The 25,212-nt window shown below is 45.6% G+C and overlaps 1 protein-coding gene and 3 non-coding genes across 4 annotated transcripts; all 4 read left to right on the top strand.

Moving 5' to 3' along the window:
* Window positions 1-453: 453 nt before the first annotated feature.
* Window positions 454-4,344, top strand: LOC119299807 (heat shock cognate 70 kDa protein 2-like). Its single transcript, XM_037576953.1, has 2 exons — window positions 454-815; window positions 2,404-4,344. The coding sequence occupies exons 1-2, from the start codon at window positions 602-604 to the stop codon at window positions 4,131-4,133; spliced, it is 1,944 nt and encodes a 647-aa protein (XP_037432850.1). The 5' UTR covers window positions 454-601; the 3' UTR covers window positions 4,134-4,344.
* Window positions 1,755-1,841, top strand: LOC119304511. The gene has a single exon (XR_005148326.1). It is a non-coding gene; the product is annotated as a small nucleolar RNA Z195/SNORD33/SNORD32 family (small nucleolar RNA).
* Window positions 1,928-2,011, top strand: LOC119304512. Its single transcript, XR_005148327.1, has one exon. It is a non-coding gene; the product is annotated as a small nucleolar RNA Z196/R39/R59 family (small nucleolar RNA).
* On the top strand, window positions 2,073-2,216 carry LOC119304686. Its single transcript, XR_005148408.1, has one exon. It is a non-coding gene; the product is annotated as a small nucleolar RNA F1/F2/snoR5a (small nucleolar RNA).
* Window positions 4,345-25,212: the final 20,868 nt, after the last annotated feature.

Genomic DNA, 25,212 nt, shown 5'->3' with positions numbered 1-25,212 from the left:
GTGCCCGTCCCGCGCCGTCACGCTGTTGTGCCCACCCGCCGCCGCGCCCGCCGCCCCGCGCCGCTGTACACGCATGCCGTCACGCCCCGGTGTGCTCGTCGCTGTGCCACGGTTGGTGGGGAGGTGGGTGGAAAGGAAGGAGAGAGAGAGGGGTGGGGGAGAGAGAGGAGAGAGAGAAAAGCGGGGTAGGTGGGAGAGAGGTTGACATATGGGCCCGGCCGGACACGAGCGGACGAGCTGCGTCCGCTTTGGGCTCGAAACGAGACCAACTTTGGTCCAGGGATGGGGTGAAACGGACACGAAACAGATGAAAAAGCAAAATGGGGTTTGCCGCTGGGTCGTCTTATTTATCTATTTTATCTCAAACGGACAGGAATGGACAGGATAGGGTCGCGCGGTGGAGTTGGCCTAATATCCCGACCCGCAGCCCAAGAACCTTTAGAGTTTCACGAGCCCTCTTCCGTCCTACAAAATCCCCGGTTCCGCCTCCTCTACTCTTGCTCTTCAAACCCTAGTCCTCCCCCTCCTCCTCAACCCGCCGCCGCTTCTTCTCCTCCGGAAGAAAACCCTAGAGAGCTTCAAGTTCTCCGGAGCGCGAGAGATGGCCGCGAAGGGCGATGGGCCGGCGATCGGCATCGACCTCGGCACGACGTACTCGTGCGTCGGCGTGTGGCAGCACGACAGAGTCGAAATCATTGCCAATGACCAGGGCAACCGCACCACGCCGTCGTACGTCGCCTTCACCGACTCCGAGCGCCTCATCGGTGACGCCGCCAAGAACCAGGTGGCGATGAACCCCATCAACACCGTCTTCGGTGAGCGTCTCTTTACCTTGCATCCGTTACAAGCTCAGATCTGTTTACTGTTTTCATAAAGTGATTAGCACTCTACCTCGGATCTACTCTGTTTAGTGTGTTTTAGTATTATTCGCATGTGTTCTAGTCTGATATATATTATTGGTCTTGGTCGCTTAGATCCGTGCTGCCAACGGTTTGTTACTAGAGGTAGCTGTTAGCTGGTTGGTATTGAGGTTTCAGATCTATTAGTATAAACATATATGACTTGCGCAGTTGGATCTTGTTAATTGTTTGGTCCCACTTAGTCTATTTGTTTAAAGTAGATCTGGACAGTGAGTTATTTTACACTTCATTGGCATGTGACTCGGATGATATCTATATTATTAATGTTATTATAGGGTTTGATTGCTTTGTCTTGCCAAGTGTGTCTGGTTAACATGATTTAAATCTACATTGTCAATTAGCTATTCTGTTGGAGAATAATTCTAGCGGATTGTGGATTGAAACGATTCTTTATCAAATCCCACTTGGTTGCATGACAGGCTTGTTGTTCACTGCACTCTTCATTGATTCTCATTCTTTGTAGCAGTTCTGCACCAATTAGTGTAGCTTTATCTTTTGAATTAGTTATTATTGGTGTATTTGTTTTATTTCTAGAGCTAGCAGATTGATGATGAAATAAAATCCAAGCGCTTTTCTGCTGAATTTATGATGGATGGCTTTGGGCCATAAGTTTGCTACCATGTTTTGTGAAGCGGAATTGGGCGAATTCCTTGTGATTTGCTCCTTTTTTGCCCGTCTAATTTTAGATGTGGCAAAATAGGGTAGCAAGCTAAATGTGCCCATAGCTTTCATGGTTTTCAATCTGAACAATCTGCAGCTCAATCTCTCATTGCATTTTTTGTTACCTACTGGATTTTGTTGTACTGGTTCATTTTTGTCTGGTTCATTCTTGATGGGAGAAGTGATGATATCATAACCATACCACATTTCAGTATTCACTGTGATGATCAACTTACATCATGCACTACCATCTGATCTCCCATTGCTATTTTTACTGTTGATATATTTTTATATAATTCAACTTTTGAATTCTGAAAACTGAAATGCTGAACCTGTTTTTGTTGCTGTGCAATCTGTGATGCAAACAATCCCATTTGCTGAATCACTGTGATTATTATAAACAAGATCACCATCTTTCGGCTGAGATTGCATGACAAGTTTATGTTGATTTGTTTAATGCAATGTTGATGAATGCATCCATGCTTTTACACTAAATACCATTTGGCATCTGACTTTTTTGCTTTTTTTTGTGATTCTGTGTCTCAAAACATGGCAAAAAATGAGGGGGAACGAAACTTTGCTACACTGGCTGCTCATAATGAGCCTCTAATTACTATATACTACCTGTTTATATTACTTTGCTTATGATAACTGTTTAATATTGGATAATGGTCCTCTTAGATACAGCCCTATTTCCAGCCCGTTTAAATACTTACCATGTTTTCTGCCCAAGTCTGTCTGTGAATGAACTTTTCATATAATGACAACTGTTTACTTTTTAGTTTGTTTTTTATGCATTTCTGACGTAAACTCTTTTATGCAGATGCCAAGCGTCTCATTGGCCGGAGATTTACCGATTCTACTGTCCAGAGTGATATTAAGCTGTGGCCCTTCAAGGTTGTTGCTGGACCTGGTGACAAGCCTATGATTAATGTCCAGTACAAGGGTGAGGAGAAGCAGTTTGCAGCCGAGGAGATATCTTCTATGGTTCTCATCAAGATGCGTGAGATTGCTGAAGCTTTCCTTGGCAGCACTGTGAAGAATGCTGTTGTCACTGTACCTGCATACTTCAATGACTCGCAGAGGCAGGCTACCAAGGATGCTGGTGTCATTGCTGGCATCAATGTCCTTCGTATCATCAACGAGCCAACAGCTGCTGCCATTGCTTATGGTCTTGACAAGAAGGCTTCCAGTGTTGGTGAGAAGAATGTCCTCATCTTTGATCTTGGAGGTGGTACCTTTGATGTCTCTCTTCTCACCATTGAGGAGGGTATCTTTGAGGTTAAAGCCACAGCTGGTGACACTCATCTTGGTGGTGAGGACTTTGACAACAGGATGGTCAACCACTTCGTCTTGGAGTTCAAGAGGAAGAACAAGAAGGACATCAGTGGCAACCCGAGAGCTCTTCGGAGGCTGAGGACATCCTGTGAGAGGGCAAAGAGGACTCTCTCCTCCACTGCGCAGACCACCATTGAGATTGACTCGCTGTTTGAGGGCATTGACTTCTACTCCACCATCACCCGGGCCAGGTTTGAGGAGATGAACATGGATCTGTTCAGGAAGTGTATGGAGCCTGTGGAGAAGTGTCTCAGGGATGCAAAGATGGACAAGAGCACTGTACATGATGTTGTCCTTGTCGGTGGTTCCACCAGGATTCCCAAAGTGCAGCAGCTTCTCCAGGACTTCTTCAACGGCAAGGAGCTGTGCAAGAGCATCAACCCTGATGAGGCTGTTGCCTACGGGGCTGCTGTCCAGGCTGCCATCTTGAGCGGAGAGGGCAACGAGAAGGTCCAGGACCTGCTGTTATTGGATGTCACCCCTCTTTCTCTTGGTCTGGAGACAGCCGGGGGTGTGATGACAGTCTTGATCCCAAGGAACACCACCATCCCCACCAAGAAGGAGCAGGTCTTCTCCACCTACTCGGACAACCAGCCCGGTGTGCTCATCCAGGTGTATGAGGGTGAGAGGACCAGGACCCGTGACAACAACCTTCTTGGCAAGTTTGAGCTGTCTGGCATCCCTCCTGCTCCCAGGGGAGTTCCCCAGATCACGGTCTGCTTTGACATCGACGCCAATGGTATCCTGAACGTGTCTGCCGAGGACAAGACGACTGGGCAGAAGAACAAGATCACCATCACCAACGACAAGGGCAGGCTGAGCAAGGAGGAGATCGAGAAGATGGTCCAGGAGGCTGAGAAGTACAAGTCCGAGGACGAGGAACACAAGAAGAAGGTGGAGTCCAAGAACGCCCTGGAGAACTACTCATACAACATGCGCAACACGATCAAGGACGAGAAGATCGCCTCCAAGCTGCCGGCGGACGACAAGAAGAAGATCGAGGATGCCATTGATGCTGCCATCCAGTGGCTGGACACGAACCAGCTTGCTGAGGCGGACGAGTTCGAGGACAAGATGAAGGAGCTGGAGGCCCTGTGCAACCCCATCATCGCCAAGATGTACCAGGGTGCTGGTGCTGACATGGAGGGCGGCATGGACGACGATACCCCAGCTGCGTCCGGCGGCCCTGGCCCCAAGATCGAGGAGGTTGACTAAACAGTCGATGTTCTGTGACAGAGGCGGTGAAGCCTGCTGCTAGTTACAGTATTATTATGTCGTGTCTGTCATCTGAGACTTGAGGTTGTGATGGTTATTGTTTCGCTCCGGGTGGTCGGAGTTATTCCAGTGCGAGTTGGAACATTCGTGGGTTAAATGGGCCACGATGTCACGTCTAAGTAATATATTATTCTAGTTCGTTGGTATTTCTGCTGCCCATTGTTATATTTTCTTACTCCTGTGCTGTTCTTTTTTGTTGAGTTATTTACTGGATTGGTTACTCTGTTGTTTTGGAGTTCACTGGACTGAGTGGTCGGAGTGTCAAATTTTATGCCGTGGGTCGTCGCAAGGCAGATGAAGGTGCCAGGATCAGGCTGTGGACGACGAAACCGGTGAGTTCTGCCTCTGGCTATCTTCAGATCGCCCCCACACCATGATATTAGTCTAAGTTACTACCTTCATAATGCAAAGTAACATGATAGTAGTGTCATAGATGACTTTATTTATTAGTTTGTAGACTCATCTTGTCTAGCGCTATGTTACAGTAACATATTATGTTACCACCTCACATTAAATATTTGCCATATAAGCAAAAAATTTTTGGAGTGTGCTATGTTACTAGCTAAGTTACTCCCACTATGACTAGCCTTAGTACTTTGATCTTTTGGCCCCTTTTACGATTGGAGAACCTAGCTTTGATGAAGGAAAATCAATTCATTCTCCGAAAGACGTGTCTCATTCCTATAGGCTAAGGATAGGATTTTTTAGTGAGTGCAGTATGTTTTTTTCCTTTGATTTGAAATTAGAAGGATTGGTTCCTAAAATTGAGTGTCTAATGTTTTTTTCCTTTGAACTAAAATGAGAAGGATCGGTTCCTATTTCTATGATTCCTTTGAACTGAAATTTGAAGGATTGTTTCCTATCCTATATAGGAATAGAAATTTATTCTTCAAAGAAATATTTCCTACAAGATTTGTATCCTTCACCTTGAACTTGCAGACAAAAGACAATTCAAACCCTAAACTTCTAATTCCTGAAATTAGCACATCAAACTCTTTAATCTCGGTCTATTTTAAACCTTGAACGCGTTTTGGTCTATTTTAAACTTTGAGGGGTCCCAAACATGGCAGCTCAAACCTGGGATAGTTGGCTGTGGCCGAGCGCGACTGGGCTGGCCCACCTTTTCCGTAACACGTGAGTTAAAAATTTGAAAAAAAAAGAGAGAGCACGGGGAATCGATTTTGCAACCTGCTGCCGAACTCGTCTTGATAGCCACTCTAACTGATGGGTATTGGTGATCAATACGAAGCGCAAAGAATATTTGACCACATACCGCATCATCGACATTTAAAAACATTTCTGAAATTTTTCGAAATGTTTTCTTAGAAATTGTCAACAATTTTGAAATCCAAACATTTTCTGGAATTTTTGGAATCACGAGCTTCTTTAGAAAACATAAACTAATTTTGAAAACATGAACCATTTTTGAAATTCACAAACACTTTTTGAAAAAACACTACTTTGAAACCTGAACAAAATTTTGAAATGCGAACAAATTCTGATAATTTGTTCCCATTTGTTCAAAAATTAGGAAGTGTTTGAACTTTAAATTTCTGTTCAGATTTCAAAATTTGTTCCCACTTTTACAAAAAATGTTTATGTTTAAAAACTGTCTTGTTTTGAAAAATTGTTCGCACTTTAATTTTTCAGGTTTAATTTTTTTTTCGTGTTTTCAAAAAATTTGTTCATTTTTTAAATATTGCCACTTAAAAAAATTCAGGGATTTAAAAAATGGTTCACGTTTTCAATATTTCTTTGTGTTTTTCAAAAACTGTTTGTAATTAAAAAAATCGCATTTCTGCAAAATCGTGTGGAATTTTTTTTAAGAATATTCAGATTTCAAACTTGTTGATAATTTTTAATAAAATGTTCCAAATCTCGACATTGCGTTGTGTAGTTAAATATTTTGCGCTTCTCATTTATAACCAAAAGTTATCAGTTAGAGTGGTTAGTGGGAGTAGTTTAGAAGCACCCGGTCCCAAGTTTGATTCCTCGTGAGTCTCGGTTTTATGGATAGTTTTAAGCCTCGCGTTACAAAAAAGAAAAACACGCTTCGCTCCTGGTGGGCTGGCCCAGTCGCCTTCGGCCGCAGCCAGACCTGCCATGTCAACATTGCTCAAAAAAAAACCTGCCATGTCAACAATCTCTTTGTTAACTCGCTCAGGGTTCAAAACAGACTGGAATCTGAGAGTCGATGTGCTTTCGTCTACAAGTTTAAGGTTTGTTTTGGAATTTTTCCGAAAGGGGTTTGCTAGTGGGATCTACACTGTAACTCTCTTCCTCTGCTCCATCATGGCACTTTTGTTCCATCCCGGTGTTGTCCTGGCGCATAATCTGGAAGTGCTGGGCCTTGCTTAACATCAAATTTTTTTGCTCTGCCCTCTTTGGTCCGAGGAGAATGAAATCATGCATCACCTTCTTTCTCGGGTGCATTTTCTCCCACACCACTGGGCATGAAAATTCTGTCGTGCTTCCACCTCAACATCTGAAAGTTCGATGTGCTTTCGTCTACAAATTTAAGGTTTGTTTTGGATTTTTTCCGGAAGGGGTTCGCTAGTGGCATCTACACTGTAACCCTCTTCCTCTGCTCCGTCATGGCACTTTTGTTCCATCCTGGCGTCGTCCTAGCGCATAATCTGGAAGTGCTGGGCCTTGCTTAACATCAATTTTTTTTGCTCTGCGCTCCTTGGTTCGAGGAGAATGAAATCATGCATCACCTTCTTTCTCGGGTGCATTTTCTCCCACACCACTGGGCATGAAAATTCTGTCGTGCTTCCACCTCAACATCTGACCATCAGACGGCACAACGGCCTTCTTCAATTGATGTGAGGTCACGACTGCGTCATCCACCGGCATGTGCAACGCTTTCGTCTTCGACGGTATGCGGCCATGACATCAAAGGCACACTCTGAGCTTGCACCGGAGCCAAAGGCTTAGATAAAATTATACTCCTTCTGTCTCGAATGTCTCAATTTTATACTAAGTTTAGCACAAAATTATATTAAAATTGAGACAGTTATTTTGAGACGGAGGAAGTACTTGTAACATGAACCTGATGTGCCGGTTTTTGTGACTCCAGCTTGTGCGCATTACCAGGAGTTGCACCCTGTATTTTCTCTCCCCTATCAATGAGACGACACACAATTATACATATTCATGAAAAAAAAATATGCTGCGCGCGGCTAAGTTAGTATGCTGCGCGAGTTGGAACGTGTCTGTGGCAACGCGGCGTGCAGTGGCATGGGACGGGATACGAGTCCGTTTTGTAGGTACTCCCTCTGTAAATAAATATATGAACGCTCATATATTTATTTACAGAGGGAGTAGGATGCAGCGGCACGCAGTGCAGAGTCGGTGACATGGTGCGACTGCTTTTGTTCGTTCAGGTGCCTCCTCACAGTCACACTCGCAATGGCAGTCACGTCCCGTCGTCCGGCTTCCGTTTGACGGCCGGTCGGTCGAGGGCGAGAAGGAATCGGCAGCAGGAGAGGAGTTTTTCCTTGGTCTCGAAGCATATAAAGCGTCTCTTGCCGGCAGCGCAATCCCATTTGATTCTTCCGAGCTAGTAGTAGAAGCCTAGAACCCAGCCCGTCGCGGCAGCATGCGAGCTTTGCCTTGCCGTGCCTGCAGCTCGTCCTCCCCGCCGGGTCGGCAGTGGCCGGCGGTAGCTTTACCCTAGATTTGGCCCGGCAGGGAGCCAACCAAAAGCTGCCGCGACGAGACGCCGGCCTCGGAGGCCGCGCCGGTGGGCGCTGAACCGGAGAGGGATCGGGTCACATGGGAGGCACTCGCCTCGCCTACCTCGCTGCCGGCTGCTTTTTCCTCCCCTCCCGGCCATCTTTGACTGCCTATATATTTGGGGAACCTAGACTAGAGGGAGGGAGGGAGGAGTCTTCCAGGCCAAGATATCTTTGATGCTGCCTGCCTCTGCCTCTGCCTGATTGATTGGTTGATGATTCCTCGTCGCGCACTAGTCGTACCTTGCACTGTCAGCGCTCTGCTCACGCACTTGAGCTCCCAGGGATATATTTGTAGATGAGGAGATTCACAAACTATCTGAACAATCAGTTACACCTTTGTATATAAAAAGATACAACCAGTATCTGCTTTGCTTTCTTTGGTATGTGAAAAATTTACCGTAGAACAAGTGCTTCAAAAAAGAAAAAAGCCCACACATTTTCTCCTTTGAGACTACAACATAATCCTTCAGTTTCAAAATATATGTGTTTTTTTGTACTTTGCAGCTTCCAAATTTGACAATTATAAACTATGTTGTGCTATGATTTCTTCTTCTTTTAATGATACCATTTACATTTAACCAACTAAGTTATTTTAGGTACCTAGTGATATTTTTTTATCAACAATATATACAATGCTTCCCAAAAAGACATAAAAAACGGATTTTATTGGAAATATTGATACAAGATGCATCTAAGCACATAATTCAATACACGACTTGAGAAAAAGGTTAACCGGACCAACTGTTCACATCATACTCGATACCCCGCTCATCACCGTGAAATTAGATATATATAGTTTTCTAATATTTATATATAGTCTGTGTAGAATACTAATTCTGTCATTACTATTTTAAACTACGAGAGAAATTTTTGCATAAGCAAAAAAGTCTTAACACGAAAAATTGTACACGTCACAATTAAAACCCACTTAAAATACATTAATACATGTTGCATTGTAGAGGATTCTCATGTGTACATCAGACGAGTGCTAGTGATCTCTCGGGAGAGATAGACTAGAGGTCCGAGTGAGGAAATGCCATGTAACTCGAGTGACGACGTCGGCGTGTGGTCCGATTCTCTGGAGAGACGCCACTCATTAACACGGGGGAATGCCAGCACGGGCCATCTTCGAGTCCAAATTTATGAGGCTCGCGCCTTGGAGCCTAGAAGAAGGGCCAAGTTAACCCGTAGAGGGGCGTCGAGCTCTTCCCATCGCAATCCTGAAGATGACTTGAGTCGGGTTTGATTAGGTGTCCGAGTGCACGGTAACCCTTGGAGGGCGATTGGTCGGACCGACGAGTGTTACTTAGGAAAGGAATCGGAAGCGACCAATCGAGTTGAATCGTAGCCAGAATCTTGTTGTTCGAAATTTCGCATGCGCGCGTGGAAGCGGTTGCACCGCGGCTAGTGGGCAAAGTGGGGCACGACGCCTCGATTTTTGCCCGGGAAATCCGCCACGTGCCCTGTTTCCTCTGCGCGGTGAATGCGGCGGGCGCTGTTGGATCCATAGATCGAGGTCGGAGATTCACGGGGCAGATTTACCCGTGGTATAAAGAGCGAACAAACTAGGGCGGAGGGGATAGATCCCCTTGTCACCTCGCCCACTCCGTTGTTCCTCGACTCATCCACGTCCACCCTAAGCATCAGCCCACTACGATAGAATGGGGGAACGACTCGACGGTGAGGCTGGAGAAGGCGAAGGCGGGGAAGAGCGCATCGTCGAGCGGCGGTCCACCGGCGGGCCGAACCGAGGGGGACTGGATGCCGTCCAGGGTCACGCGAAAGAGATTGCTGGAATTGGAGGACGAAAAGTTGATTTCGAAGGGCCGTTGGAGGTTGCCGGAGGCAGACGAGGTAGAGCCCGCACCACAGGCGGACGAGCAGGCCCTCCTCGTTGCCCACATCGAGAGAGGTTTTTCTTTGCCATCCCATCCTTTTTTCCGCGCATTCCTGGACTTCTTCGGGGCGCAGCTCCACCAACTTCCGCCGAATGCCATCATCTATCTGTATGCTTTTGTCTTACTCTGTGAGAATGACATCGGTTGCTACCCCCACCGGGTGCTGTTCAAGCACATTTTCACCTGTCGGTCGATGACCGTGAAGAAGGATTCGCTGGATGGGGCGAAGACCAACGTGACCTAGCAGTGTGGCGGACTGGGCATACAGCTCAGGGGGCGGAGCGCCTTCCCCAAGATGAGCTTCCCCGACTCCGTCAAGGCTGGCATGACAGTTGGTTTTACTGGAGGGACCTCCCAAGTGCTAGATCTCTAAATGGACTTCCCCCTTACTCGAGGGTGAGAGTTGTTGCTCCCCCGTCCCTCGAGGTAGCCAAGGATGAGAAAGTAGATGTAGGTATTCTAGTCAACGCCTTGGTTGGAGTTGTGAGGGTCGGAGTTGACAGGATGGACCTGCTAGAGGTGTTCCTCAGTCGGAGGATCTAACTGCTGTAGGCCAGGGCGCACCCCATGTGGATGAAGATCGGCCGGGTGATCCAATTCGAGTTCATCCCGAGGACTTGACTGAGAAGGCCATAGAGTGAAAGCTCAAGGCCATCACGTCCGCATGAGACAACCCGCGGGGCGCCAGGAAAGTGCCCGCTTAAGACCAGGAGCACCCGCCTGTCAATGTAAGTTTGCATCTAGATCAGCCGAGTCATTCTCTGTAACGACTTTCTCATGCTTGGATCTGATTTCAATGTGATTTCTTTTCAGCAGAGCTTCCAGAAGGTGATTTCGCAGGTACCAAATGTCGATCACGCCCTAGGGGATGTGGCGAGCGGCACCGAGCATCATCATTATGAGGAGGAGGAGGAGTGCGACGAGGAGGAAGAGAGCGACATGACGAGAGCACCGAGGAAGGTGAGGAGGCAGAGTCCTCCCCATCAGAAGAATTTCCCAGGGAGCCTCGCACCAAAGCACACCATGATTCGAGCGCCCGCGTGGTTGGCATTCGGGCGCCGAGTGGCTCGAAGCCGACTGCTACAGCTCCTGCCACTCGCAGCTTGAAGCGCAAGCGGGCAGAGTCTACGGAGTCAGTCAAGAAACAACAGAAGCATGTTTCTACCAAGCCTCGGAAGGCCGACCTGCCGAAGATCATGGTGGTCATGCCAGTGGCTTCGACGTAAGTGTTAGAGACCGAATTCTTTCTTTGTGCAAATTTGTCTTGATAGATAGTCGAGCGATTCTGTGATTGTAGCAATGAGACATCGACGACTTCACTGGACCCGAATGCCCCTAGGAAGGGCCAGACTAAAGCCGACGCCGCGGACGCTGCCACTTCCAAAGGTATTGACTGGTTCATTCTTCGAATCATGTCCGAGTGACCCACATGATGATGTCTTATTACTCGTGTGAGTGTAGCGCCAACTGACACAATCCAGCTTGATGACGATGACAAGGACGACCCGCCAAACCCATAGGTTGACGAGAGGGTGCCAACTGGCACCGATATTATCTTGCGGGATGCTTCACCAAGCCGAGTGGGCCGCGACTCTCCAGCCAAAGCTGTTGTGAAGCCCGCGGGGTCCAAGCCCTCTGGCCTGGGCTGGTTCCAAGCTTGTGGCCACAACTCTGTCTCCTAAACCCTTATCCATGCCGAAGCCAGCCCTTGTCACCGCCTTCATGTTGTACAGGGTCCTGAGGACCAGGTGGGGGCGAGCAAGGAGGCTCTGATTCAAGTCAAGGTGAGGAACAAGCGACTGAAGGAGGCATATGACGAGAGTGAAGCGTTGCAGACCAACGCCCGAGTAAGTACCATTGTAAGTACGCTTTTTAGTCAGAGTCTTGAAGTTTTTGAGTTTTCTTCTTGTTGGTGCAATATCTTCCTACCTATGTTTTGGAGATTGTTGACAGAAACAGGTATGGACTGATTTGTTTGCTAGTGCATACAGAGAGAAATAGTCCATACAGAACCGCAAAGAATGTTGTCTCCGGGGCCAAGTTCGAGGAACTTCACCGAAGTATATTTGCATTGCAGAGAAGAATGAGCTGCATTTGTTGAAGACATGTATGCGAGAAGATTGATGTGAAGGAATTAACCCCTCGAACGTTTACTGCTGAAGCGAAGCATTTGGTTCGGTATCGTCGTCCAAAGAAATTGACTGCAGCGAACGGAAGTCGAAGACAAATTGAAGACATAATATTCTTTTCGTCTTTGTTCTTTGGTTCATTTGAGTCATAAGACCTCTGTACTATTAAGAGGGGTATAGTTTCTCGAAGCTTAGATCCGCTGTGATGCTTAGCACAAAACCTATGAAAGATGCGAGAGAAATCTTTTTATGCTCCGAATGATTACCTGGCAGCAGTAGACGTTATTCTTCGTGCTGCAGGAGATATATTCCGGGAGTTAGCATTACTTGCTCCGCAAGTAATGTTACCGTTATCCTCAAATTTCCGACCGTTGGACTCGTGTCGTTCAGTCATTGGGTGCTCCTCGTGTCCAATTTGGTCATTTCCCATCAGGGAAGGTTGCACCTACAAATAGCCACCCGCTCCAACATTGTCCGTTGGCTGCTCCGCTTGAGATTTCTGAGAAGATTGATTTGAGCAACCCCTTTCCGAGTGATTTGAGTTTAAGATCCACCGAGAGAAAAATCAAGATCCCAAACTTAGACAGTGGTTTAGCATCACAGTAGTTTTGAGTTAGAGTTCTTGTACCTATTACTCTTGAGAGCTGTGCACTCTCTAGACGGATAGGTTTCCGCTCGATGTTGAAGAGTTGTTGTCTTGACCGAGCTAGATCTTCAGCAACCAAGAGTGATTGTGGTTTGCGAAGGTCGACCGAAGCTTCTTCAATGCTCGGATTCAGGTAGAAAGTAAGAGCAGTAGCATATTCACAGGAGAGCTTTGTACTTGAAATTAGTAGTCCCGGTAGTTGGAAAAAAGCTCTGAATATAGATTCAAAGCATCAAGATTGGTAGTCTATCATTAGTTGGCCAGTCATAGCAATTTAAGTAGAAAGCTTGCTTTGGGATCAGATCATTCAACTATGTTGTGACTGAGCAGATATGTCTATTGTGCCTGGCAAAAACATATTTGCAAGGAGTTTCCCAAAGGCTTTCTCATTCATAAAAAACAATTTCAAGTATATTTCCGTTCTCCATTCTCTGCTCGGATGATTGCCACTTGTGTGAATTTCATTGCTGTGGGTCCCGTGTGTGCTCGAATAAGATTGTTTTAGGATTCTATTTAGTTGAATTTCTTGACTCCGCGGTGCTGGTTATCGAGTTTATGGCGCCACCGACCATCCAAAAAGAACACCGTCAAGTATCTACCATGAGTGAAATCAACTAGAGTCTGATCAGCTTTGAGTTGAAGGAGAATAGGTCGAAGAGAGTTTATCTTCCGTGTTAAGTCACAACCCCTCCAACCAAACGTAGCTCTTTGGCAAAAGGGTGAACTGGTCTACCAAATATGACTGTCGCCATCGATCACCACTGGTTCATTCTACTTTACTGCAATTCCTTCAGCAGTTTACATTCGTGTTCCGTGTCGATAGTTTACCTGATCATTATCATCTGTTGTGTTCCCTTTATGTATCGTTCTATTCTGTTGTCAACCTCGGACATCATTGTGTTCATATCATTTCATTTTCATCACTTGTTTTCATTTGTCACTGTCATATTCCTCGGTTCATCTGTGATATCTTACTAGAGTTTTATTTCTCTATGCGTATCATGTTGTGTCTCATTCTACTGCATTTGTTAGCTTGTTGCATTACTCTGATCGTAGTTAAACCTATGATTTCCCAAGCTCGTACTGTTGTCACTTCCTTCATCAAGGAATATTCTTCTGAAGATGAAGAATGATTTAGTTCATTTCCCTCTTTCCATTATTCCGCTGCTGTGATTGGGAAACATTCAAAATAATTTTTGAATCTGCCATTCACCCCCTTTGGTCGATATACTCTCAGTCCTAAAAAATGTATCAGAGCAGGTACTCCATGTCTTTGTTTATTAAAGGTCTAACGTCCTTGGAGTTTTGAGTATGTCATTTGCAGGTAGATCCTCGCACTATGAAAGATTTCCTATCTTCGATGGAAATGACTATCTCTACTGGAAGGCAAGCATGAGATTCAGAATTCAAACTATCAACTATGATCTGTGGTAGATTGTGGAAAGTGGCTACACTATTCAGCAACCAGATGATCCCAATTTCGATGACAAAGGAAATCTGTAGCTGGATGCTCAAGCAAAAGATATCATTTGTAGCATTCTCTCGAAAGACATTTTCTTTCGGTTCCAAAAGCTCGACACTGCCAAGCAACTTTGGGATGCTATCAAAAATGCCCATGAAGAATTTTTTGCCAGATCAGATCCTCACATTCAAATGCTTCATGCTATGTTTGCTGGCTTCAGAAGTCTTCATAAGGAAAGTGCTATGGAACTGACTGGTCGTTGGACAAACATCGTTGAAAGACTTCATCAGTGAGGAGTAACTGATATCACCGATAGAGATGTAGTCAACAAGCTTCTGAGTGCCCTTGATGAAACCTTCGATCCCATCATCATAGCTGAAATCAAGCAAAGACCAGAGTATGAAGAACTTCACTATGTTGAAGTCATGAAGCTGTTGTCGATTCATGAAGAAAAGATGGATCTAGAAAATGCAGATCAAGAATCTTCTTCGGAAAGTGAAGGAGAAATTCTCTCACACTATGACAGTTCGGAAGAAGAAGAAGATGTTGAGAATCAACACACCATCACCAGAGAACTTGAGATGCTAACAAAAATGCTAAGTGATCCTAGAAGACAAAATCTAAGCCCCACGAATGATGACGAATTTGACTTGCCAGAATCATCAAGAAGGTTATCTCCGAATGAAATGCTTCAAATGCAAACTGTTCGGTCATCTAATAGCAGTCTCTCCTAGCTAGGAAGGAAAACCTAGTAACAGATGGAAATGTCTTCACTATAGTGGATTCACTCGAATGGATCGTTATACTAAGCTCTCAAAGAAAAATGAAGCTTCCTCATCTTCTCCGACGAGACCAGTCACTAACGTGAAAAAAGAGCAACCATCGAATCAAACATGAAGATAATATCACAGCTGAATAAAGCATGTGCTGATATGACCCTGGATTCCAAAGAGGAGGCAATAGACACTGAATAAGATGATGAAGAATTCTACAAAAGGATAGGAAGGAGCAATGCCTTCATTGCCTGTGAATCATCTAAGAATTCAATCGAGATAGACACTGGTGATGATGCTTCAAGTGATGATGAACCAATTGCATTCTATCTCATGGAAAAATCATCTAAGCATGAGGTATCAGCAAAACACCAAAAATCCATGGATGGATATTCTCCTGAAAACATTGCCTATGCTAAACTTGTTAATATTGCAAAATCTCAACATGATGAACTTGAAATGCTTGAGAAGAATCTTAGGAAAACCAAAGAATTACTGGTCAAAGAGGTGGAGAAAAATCAAAAATTGATGGAAGAGCATGAAGCTTTTTCTACAACTATTGATGATCTTTCCAGCAAATATGATTCTAACTTAGAAAGCATCAATGAGGGCTTTATTGCACTAATACCTAAAGTTCCCTCCCCAGAGACGATTAACGACTTTAGACCGATCACACTGCTAAATTGCTGCCTCAAAATAATCACCAAACTATTGGCCAACCGTCTACAGAAGATCATTCTCAAAATTATACATCGTAACCAATACGGTTTCATCAAACGTGGAACTATACAAGACTGTCTTGCTTGGGCCTTTGAGTACATCCATCAATGCCAAGTCTCCAAGAAAAAAATTGTTCTACTCAAACTTGACTTCGCTAAAGCCTTCGACACCGTAGAACATGGGGCTATGCTTGAGATTATGAAGCATATGGGGTTCAATGACAAGCGGCTTTCCTGGATCAAGTCTATCTTCTCCTCCGGTAAATCTTCCGTGCTCCTCAATGGCGTACCAGGCAGACAATTCTTATGTAATGTGGTGTCCGACAAGGCGACCCATTGTCTCCCCTTCTCTTTGTTATTGCAGCGGATCTCCTCCAAGCTGCCATTAATGATGCATTCCGACAAGGGAAGATCCATCTACCGTTTGACAGACAACGCCAACAGGACTATCCGGTTATTCAATACGCGGATGACACAATAGTTATCATGCCAGCGTGCCCAGCTCAAGCGCGTACTATGAAAGGAATTCTTAATGATTTTGCCACGTCTATTGGTCTCAAGATAAACTTTCATAAATCGACACTCATTCCGATGAATTGTGAGGCAGATCTTACAAATGAGCTTGCTAGTATCTTTGAATGCAAGATTGGTAACATGCTGTTCACATACCTCGGCCTCCCTTTGGGGACTAGTAAACCCTCCATCCAAGACCTAATGCCGATGGTATGCTCTGTAGAACGAAGACTGACTTCCACCCTGACCATGATGTCATATGGAGCCAAACTTTCGTTGCTAAATACAGTCATCACCTCGCTCATCATGTTTGCTCTATGCACTCTAAAGTTCCCACCGAAAATCCTGGAGTTATTGGATAAGATTCGTCGAAAATGTCTATGGACAAAGAAAACTTAACAAGGGGAAAAATGCAACTCCTTGGTTGCCTGGGATAGGATCTGCCGCCCAAAAGATAGTGGAGGCCTTGGGATCATCAACTTAAAGATACAAAGTGATGCGCTCCTCCTCAAATACCTGCACAAGTTCTACAACCAGCATGACCTCCCTTGGGTTGATCTGATTTGGTCTACGTACTACACGGACAAGATACCCCATGCTTCTGATCCTTGTGGCTCCTTCTGGTGGAGAGATGTCCTTAAACTAACTCCAACCTATCGAGGCATCTCAAAGGTTGAGGTTAACTGTGGTGACAATGTATTGATGTGGAAGGACCTCTGGCTCGAGGAAACTCTAGTTGACTCACACCCAAGGGCATTTTCCTTTGCTAAGAATGAAGATGTCTCAGTAAAAAAATTTCTACGTGTTTCCTCATTAGACGAGGCGTTTCATCTCCCCCTCTCTATAGAGGCTCATGCAGAGGTTCGTGACATCCAGCGTCTGGTGGACCACATCACTTTAGATAATGAGCACACCACAAGGGGGACCGCAAAATATACTGCATGAAGATTCTATAAATTCTGCTTCAGGGATGTTGTCGTGGAATTATCACGGCAGATGTCCTCATGGAAGGACTTAGTCGTGGAGCCATCACTACGGGTTAGCTTGAAGGGGTTAAACCGGACAAAGGGACACGAGAGTTTATACTAGTTCGGCCCCTTCGATGAAGGTAAAAGCCTACGTCTAGTTGTGATTGGTATTGCTGGGGTTTCGAAGACCAGGGAGCGAATCCGCTTTGTTTGGCTTCGAGTTGTTGTTTTCTGTCCCTGAACCGCCGCCGGGTCACCCCTTTATATATTCAGGGAGGATCCCGGCCGGTCTACGGAGTCCCGAGGCTGGCTCATACAAGTGTCCGCCTCGGTCTCTTCTTTCTTATCTTACAATGCAAGTTTATACAATCATGGCGGTTTACTATCATGGGCCCTAAACCGCCTGTGGGCTCTGGGTCTCTAAGCTTCATCCGTAAAGCGCCATCCTCTGGGTTTCCTTAGGCTTCAGTATAACTGAAGGTGAACCGGCCCCTCCTGGGCGGTTTACCCTCAGTGGTTATATCTTCAACATTAGGCCCCAGATTGATTTGAACCTGTTCATGTCAGTCTTCAATCCTTGAACTTCTGGCAATTCTCGTAAACCGCCATATTGTCTTCTCCTTGTGAACTTTGACGAATCGCCATGGCGTCATCTTCTGTTACTATAATAAATCATTGTGACGTCATTCCTGTATAAAAAAGTTTTTATAAAGATTCCCTTCTCTTTAATTAATTCCCGAAGATCGAGGCGACAGCTGCATCCTCTTTTGCCGCCTCCGATTCCTTGATTTTTGCGCCTGCCATTTTATCCCACTTCCTTATAAATAAAACCGGGGCGCCTTCCATTTTCTCCCTTTCCAAACCGCATCGTCTTCCTCCTCGCGACCCGAAGACCTCAAGTATTGCCGCCGCCGCCGTCGTTGATCTTCCAGTCCGCACCGACTCAGGCCGCTGCATCGACCTAACTCTGACCAGAGATCGACGACGAACCTCTGCAGCTCGTCCTCATCCGTGAGTTCTTCTCCTTCCCCTTCTCAGATCTACATTGGAACTTTTTGTTGAGTTCGTCGGCGGTCATCGCCGCCCGATGCAAACCCTTATTATTTTTCACCTCCAATACCCTGTTTAAATTGTAAAAACAACGTAGAACTGCTGCAGCAATTGTTTGCGCTTATCTTGCATAAAAATAGATCTCATTTCCATTGTTTGGAAGCTCTCTTTGAGTGTATGAACTTCTCTGCACTGTTTTAGGTCTAGAAATTTTTCCTTCCAGAGCGACCGTTTGATCCAAAATAATAATTGCAACTTGTGAAACCTGTTTGTTCCATACTTAACAAATTTCCAGCTTGGGGTTCTGCCTCCAAAGGGCGGTTTATCCTTTAGTGTTAATAATTCGTCATATGTCATTAGCCCTCTCTTAAACCGCCATCTAGACTTTGAACAACCATGCCCGGTTCACTTCATACGTATATCTTGAATTGCCGGTTTAACATTTTGACAAACAGATATGAACCGCCAATCATAAACGTCCATTTTCCTTTTACAGACTTTGTAAGATGACGAAACAATTTGCTGCTTGCAACTGGGTTCCGTCTCGGATCACAGAAACGCAAATCAATGAATATGTCACCACCGATGCTTTAGCCTCAAAAAATGTCCTCCGTTGGCGAGTTCCTGGCCCTGAATGCCCCCCTGAACCTCAAGATGGAGAAGTGATTGTATTCTTGCAGCATTTAGCTCGAGGTTTCAGTCCTCCCGGATCAAAAATTTTCCAGGATGTTCTTGCCAGGCTCCAACTTCATCCTCAAGATATTGGACCAAATTCTGTGTCCAACATATGCAACTTCCAAGTATTCTGTGAGGTTTATCTGCAAGAAGAACCCACTGTCGATCTCTTTCACTTAAACCGCCGGACGGAATTTTCTGATGGACCTAATACTGAACTTGGCGGTGTGTCCATTCAAAAGAGGAAAGAGGTTGATTTTCCGCACGCCAAACTTCACAGCCATCCAAAAGACTGGAACCACACTTGGTTCTACTGCCAAAATACTGCCCTTGCTGAAGAGAATCCTCTACCGGGCTACCGTCCGCACCGACTCAGCAATAATCACCCCTTACCTCAGAGATTGCCTACCAAAGACCGACAAGCTTATGCATCTCAACTCGCCAAACTCCAGGCTCTCCTTGCCAACGGTTTAACTGGTGTTGATCTCGTCTGTTGCTGGATTTCATGGTGCATTCTCCCTTTAAGCCGCTGGCCCGGATTGATGTTTGAATACACCGGCAGCACCAATGATCCTCAACGGTTTAACTCAATAGAAATGACAGACGATGAAGTCAGTGAAAGTGTAAAGAAAATACTCGACGAACCGCTCGCCGTATGTACTCAAATTGGTCTTCGTCCTTTTTACGCCTCCAACAAACCGCCAGGGGTAAATATTTTAACCTTGTACTTTTTATTCTTCTTCTCTGCTTTGACACTGCTATACTAATACTTTTGTGCAATCCCATAGGCCAGTAGCTCTTTTTGGAAAAAGAAAACTCAAGACAAAGTGGCTAAGGCTCCTCATGGTAAGACCAAGGTCATCAAGAAAGCTGCCAAAAAGAAAACCGCTGAGTCTTCAGAGCCACCTTAAGATGTCGATGACTCGGATGAAGAGGTAAAGTTTGACTCCCTTGACTTCTATCCATATATTTTACTGATAATGATTACTCCCAGGATGATGCGCAGGCCAGCCATGCAGATCATATTGAGGTAATTTGTCTTTCTTCTGACTCAGAACTTGTGCCGGTTCAACGATTTCGCCGTGCAGTTCGGAAAGTGAAATGCTCTCACCCTGTTGCTCATTTGGATCAAAAACTTTCTTTGAAGACACAGCAAACTGAAGGGCGTCGCACAACCCAGCACAGTGGTCAATAGGTCACTTCTTCCGGTTTACCTCACACCCCAAACCGGAAACATCGTCCAGAGGTTGCTTGTTCTCCTGAAAATCGTTATCCTTTGAAAGGTTTCTTCCGATGCCCTCTCAATTCATGTCATTCAAATTATCAGGCATCTTCTAATTCATCTGGCGGTTCATCCACCACTCAGCTGCCTCCACTGAAAACCGTCCCTGGGTAAGTGTGTAGCCTTCCCTTCTCTTTCATAACTCAGTTGACCATGCTAATCTTTGTTTTAATATTAGTGCTCAAGCTCGTTTGAGTAAGAAGGCCAAGACCAGCGCCCCTACCGGTGAAGTTGAACCGGAGAAAACTCCTGAGGGTCTTGAGAAAAATCTTGATAATCTTGTGGATGATTTTGCCCTGCCAGAGCCAACTATCAATGCTAATCCGCCTGAAGCTGATCCGGCCATACATGAGGATACCTCAAGTCCACATGTTATGCCTGCAAGTCCGGCTGCTGATCCGCTGAAGTCAAGTGCTAATCCGCCAAGCCCAGCCAAGGACGATGATGTTATTATTACTGGCACTGCTTATACCGCTCCGGGTGATCCAGTTGTCTTGGCAAAACATATCGCCAAGGATGAGTTTATTTCAATGGGCAAGAGGAAGATGGAAACTGATATGTCAAAACATGCTAATCTTTCTGCCCAGGATCTTCATTCCGGTTTCTTGAACCGGCTTTATACAAGTTGAGATAATGAGGCTGACTTGGTAAACCTGATGAAGGAACGTTATGAGGTAAACATTTTCCTCCTTATCTTTGTATTTTCACTGCCTTGTATCCTGTAGCCCCCAAGGGTCGGTTTAATTTGTAAAAACAAACCGGGACTTCGAATTTCCAAACTGCACATTGTTGACTTTTAAGTTTTTTGAACAAACACACATTAGCCCCTAAGTTCCAGGATTGAAACTTGTATGAATCCTTGGGACTTTGAAGAAGCAGTAAGAAAGAATTAATCCGCATTAGCCCCCAAGTGCCAGGATTGAAACTTGTATGAATCCTTGGGACTTTGAATAAGCAGTAAGAAAGAATTAATCCACATTAGCCCCCAAGTGCCAAGTGTAGAACCAGTTGTATGCTTGGGACTTTTGATAAAATATTGAACTGCTCCTCTTGTTTTTGGCAGGCTGACATAAACCATCAACGGACGCAGATTGCTGATCTTCAAGAAAGTATCAAATCTCACCAAGAAGAATCCTCCAAAGCCAAAGATGAGCTTCGAGCCGCTTTAACTTCCATAGAACGACTGAAAGAAGAATTCAAGACAGAACGTGCCAACTGGGACACTGAAAAGGGGACATTGCTGAAACAGGCTGAAGACGCCAAATCTGCACTTAAACCGGTGGCAGAAGAGCTTTGTGGATTAAAGCGTCAAGTGAACGCCATGACCTCCGCAGTATTTGGTAAGTACTCCTAGCAAAGTATTTGAAATACCCATCTTGTAAGGTGCCGGTTGAAATATGAAATTCTTAAACCGTTGCAGGGAGCCGCATTACTCATCTGGGCTCAGATGTACGGATGAAGCTGAAAGCAGCATATACTCTTCTGGAACAACTTTACACCGGTGCTCAATGGGTTATCTGTGCAGCCTCCTATGACAATCCGGCGCCAACACTGATCAAGGATACTCTGACAAGGCTATCCATGGTACCAGCACAGCTAGAAGAGGTGAAGTGATCTGTTGCCAGGGCCGGCACTTTGTTGGCACTTACCCGAGCCAAAGCATGGATAGCTGACTTGGATCCGGTTGACCTTGCCAAAGGCTTTCCAAGCACACAAGAAAACGGGGAAGATTTTGATGATGCAGCCCTTAAAAGAGTGACAAGGGAGATGCGTCCTCTGGCGAGTCAGCTGGCAGAGGATGCTAACTTGACGGTTCATCGGTCTTATTATGATGCCAACAACAAACGGGTTAACCCTGTCATTCGAGAGGCGCAAAATCTTATTCCAGGAATCCGTAAGCACACTTATGCCCCTGACATTGATCCGTCAGAACTTATCAGTGAAGAAGCTATCTTTCAAGGCTTAACCCGGATTGACTGGACCACCGCAAACTTCCAGCCGCTAAGTGGGGAAGAGGAAGCTGAACCGACGCCAGATGACCCATCAACTTCGCAGCAACATGGTAATGAGACTTGATCCGGCAATTAGAGTGATGCTCCAGAAACCTTGTTCTGCTGGAAACACCATATTTTGGGCCTTCAAGCGCCTTGTAATAAGCTAGTGGAAATACTTTGATACGTTGCCCTCGTGCAGTGGGATACACTTTGCGTTGATTTGTCATGAGAATTTCAGTACTGGCTTATGTATTTTTACAATATTATGCAATCCCTGTGTCTGCATACGGAAAATCTGTCCAGGCGGTTTACCACCGGACGGGTCAAAATATCCCACTTGGTAAGCAACTATGGTTGCAGCAAATAATAAATCATACCTGTGATATAAAACATTGCTGTCGGTTTACCAATTGTGATTTGAAGAAGGGTGAAAACCCAAACTCCACTGTACCATGTTGGTATATATATGATATAGAACCGGGTTGTGATGAACGCCGGCCGATTGCTGGAGACAAAGCGTCAAAGCCAGACCAGTTTTGAAGGATGCCGAATTACCTTTATTTGTATACTTGAATAGAAGATCCGTCAGCCGTGCCGGGTTTAAAAAACTCCGGTTTAACGTAGACCTCATGAAAAATAAAAACTTGGCAGAAAAAAGCAAACAAAAACTGTAGTCGAGGCTTTTCGAGGGCTGCCAGGCCCAAATCGAGGCTTTTCATGGACTTCCAGGCCACTGAGTTAAACCATTTTGGCAAAGCCCTTTAAGATGGCCCTCCAACTAACCAATCATCGTTTTAACTTTGACAAGTTCAGGGTCTCAATGAGAGTAACTGTCAAACGTTCGAAGGGTCATGCCAGGATTACCTGGATAGGAGTGGCTTACTTGATGAAGGCAGGTTAACTCGGGGTTTTAGGTGAATACACCAGGCTTCCAAGCCGTGGGTCGATACCCAGCTACAAGGGTCCTTTCAAACTCTTTGGTATTTGACGCAAAGAGCCCCCAGGTAACTTTGTGCGCTGTGCTCAATGGGTGCCTATGTTTGAGTTGTGTGTAGCAACAAGACTCTCTTTGGCCCCTTGGGTGTGAAGCTCCCAAGCTTTGTTATGGCATGATAGCTGCATCAGGAGGGTAGTAATGCTATGTTCTCTTTGGTGAATACACCTATGTTTGAACAGGAAGCCCCCATGTTAACAGATATTTGAAGAAAAAACGGCGGAGGCCCTGCTTGATAGCAAGGATGCCGGTTTATTATACTAATCATAATATATACATTGTTAAAATATGTACATACAAAAAGCCTGTGGCTTCAAGTGTAATAAGGTCGTAGGAGAGCTATGTTCCATGGCCGCCGGGTCTCCTCCTCAGAGCTACGTGAGTCTTCTCGAACGTCAATGAGGTAGTATGATCCGTTGTGCAGATTTTTGCTGACCACAAAAGGCCCTTCCCAAGGTGGGGATAACTTATGCATATCAGTCTGTCTTGAATGAGCCGAAGTACCAAATCGCCTTCTTGAAAGGTTCTTGTCTTAACCCGGCGGCTGTGATAACGCCGCAGGTCTTGCTGATAAACCATCGACCGAGCCAAAGCCATGTCTCGCTTCTCATCTAACAGGTCCAGGGCCTCTTGGTGTGCTTTCTCGTTATCCGCTTCAACATAATTCGCGACCCTGGGCGAGTCATGACGAATATCACTTGGGAGGACAGCCTCAGCCCCATAGACCAGGAAAAAGGGTGTATATCCCGTAGATCGGTTTGGGGTGGTATTTATGCTCCATAACACTAATGGTAATTCCTCCACCCAACAACCCGGCGTCCGCTTCAAAGGGACCATGAGCCGAGCCTTGATACCCTTCAGGATTTCTTGATTCGCCCTCTCAGCTTGACCATTGTACCGGGGATGAGCCACGGACGCTACATCAAGCCGAATGTGCTCTCGTTGGCAGAACTCCTCCATCTCACCTTTAGAAAGGTTCGTACCATTATCTGTGATGATGCTATGTGGAAAGCCGAAACGGAAAATAATCTTTTTGAGAAATTGAACCGCCGTGGCTGCATCACATTTACTGATGGGCTCCGCTTCAACCCATTTGGTGAACTTGTCAACCGCCACCAACAGGTGGGTCTTCTTGTCCTTAGAACGCTTAAAGGGTCCAACCATATCGAGCCCCCAAGTAGCAAACGGCCAAGTGATGGGGATCATGCGTAACTCCTGAGCAGGAACATGAGCACGACGTGAAAATTTCTGATAAGCGTCACACCGCTTTACCAAGTCTTCCGCATCAGAATGAGCTGTCAACCAGTAGAACCCGTGTCGGAAAGCCTTAGCAACCAAGGACTTTGAGCTAGCATGGTGACCGCAATCCCCTTCATGGATTTTCCGTAGAATCTCTTGTCCTTCTTCAGGAGAAACACAATGTTGGAATACGCCTGAAACGCTAGAACGGTGCAATTCGCCATTGTGAATAACCATAGACTTGGACCGCCGGACTATCTGCCTGGCGAAAAGTTCGTCTTCTGGTAATTCGTCCCGGTTCAGATACGCCAAATATGGAACCGTCCAATCCGGAGTGGCATGTAAAATGGCTACCAACTGGGCCTCCGGATCAGGAACAGCTAAATCCTCCTCTGTAGGCAACTTTACAGACGGGTTATGCAAGATATCTAGAAAGGTATTAGGTACTGGTTTGCGCTGAGATCCCAGTCGGCTTAGAGCATCTGCTGCTTCATTCTTGCGCCGGTCGATGTGCTCCACCTAATAACCCTTAAAGTGACCTGCTACAATATCCACCTCGCGCCTATAAGCCGCCATGAGCGGGTCTTTAGAATCCCAGGTACCAGAAACTTGCTGAGCCACTAGATCAGAATCTCCAAAGCATCGAACCCGGCTTAAGTTCATTTCCTTAGCTATACGAAGACCGTGGAGCAAAGCCTCGTACTCTGCTGCATTGTTAGTACAAGGAAACATTAAGCGGAGAACATAACAAATCTTATCTCCTCGAGGGGAAGTGAGGACAACTCCAGCCCCCGAGCCTTCCAGCTGCCTGGATCCATCAAAGTGAATGGTCTAGTATGTATTATCTGGTTTGTCTTCTGGTGCCTGTAACTCAGTCCAATCATTGATGAAGTCCACAAGCGCCTGAGATTTGATGGCTGTTCGGGGTGTATACTTC

This window comes from Triticum dicoccoides, chromosome 5A (genome assembly GCF_002162155.2).
Source record: "Triticum dicoccoides isolate Atlit2015 ecotype Zavitan chromosome 5A, WEW_v2.0, whole genome shotgun sequence".
NCBI classification, from domain to species: domain Eukaryota; kingdom Viridiplantae; phylum Streptophyta; class Magnoliopsida; order Poales; family Poaceae; genus Triticum; species Triticum dicoccoides.
The sequence above is the reverse complement of the archived record's forward strand: the minus strand, read 5'-3'. Positions and strand labels throughout refer to the sequence as shown.

What these genes read in the sequence shown, in the direction of transcription:
- LOC119299807 (XM_037576953.1), top strand. Translation starts at nt 602, where the DNA reads ATGGCCGCGAAGGGCGATGGGCCGGCGATCGGCATCGACCTCGGCACG. An exon ending in CCCCATCAACACCGTCTTCG is followed by an intron (nt 816 to 2,403) that starts GTGAGCGTCTCT and finishes TCTTTTATGCAG; the next exon opens with ATGCCAAGCGTCTCATTGGC.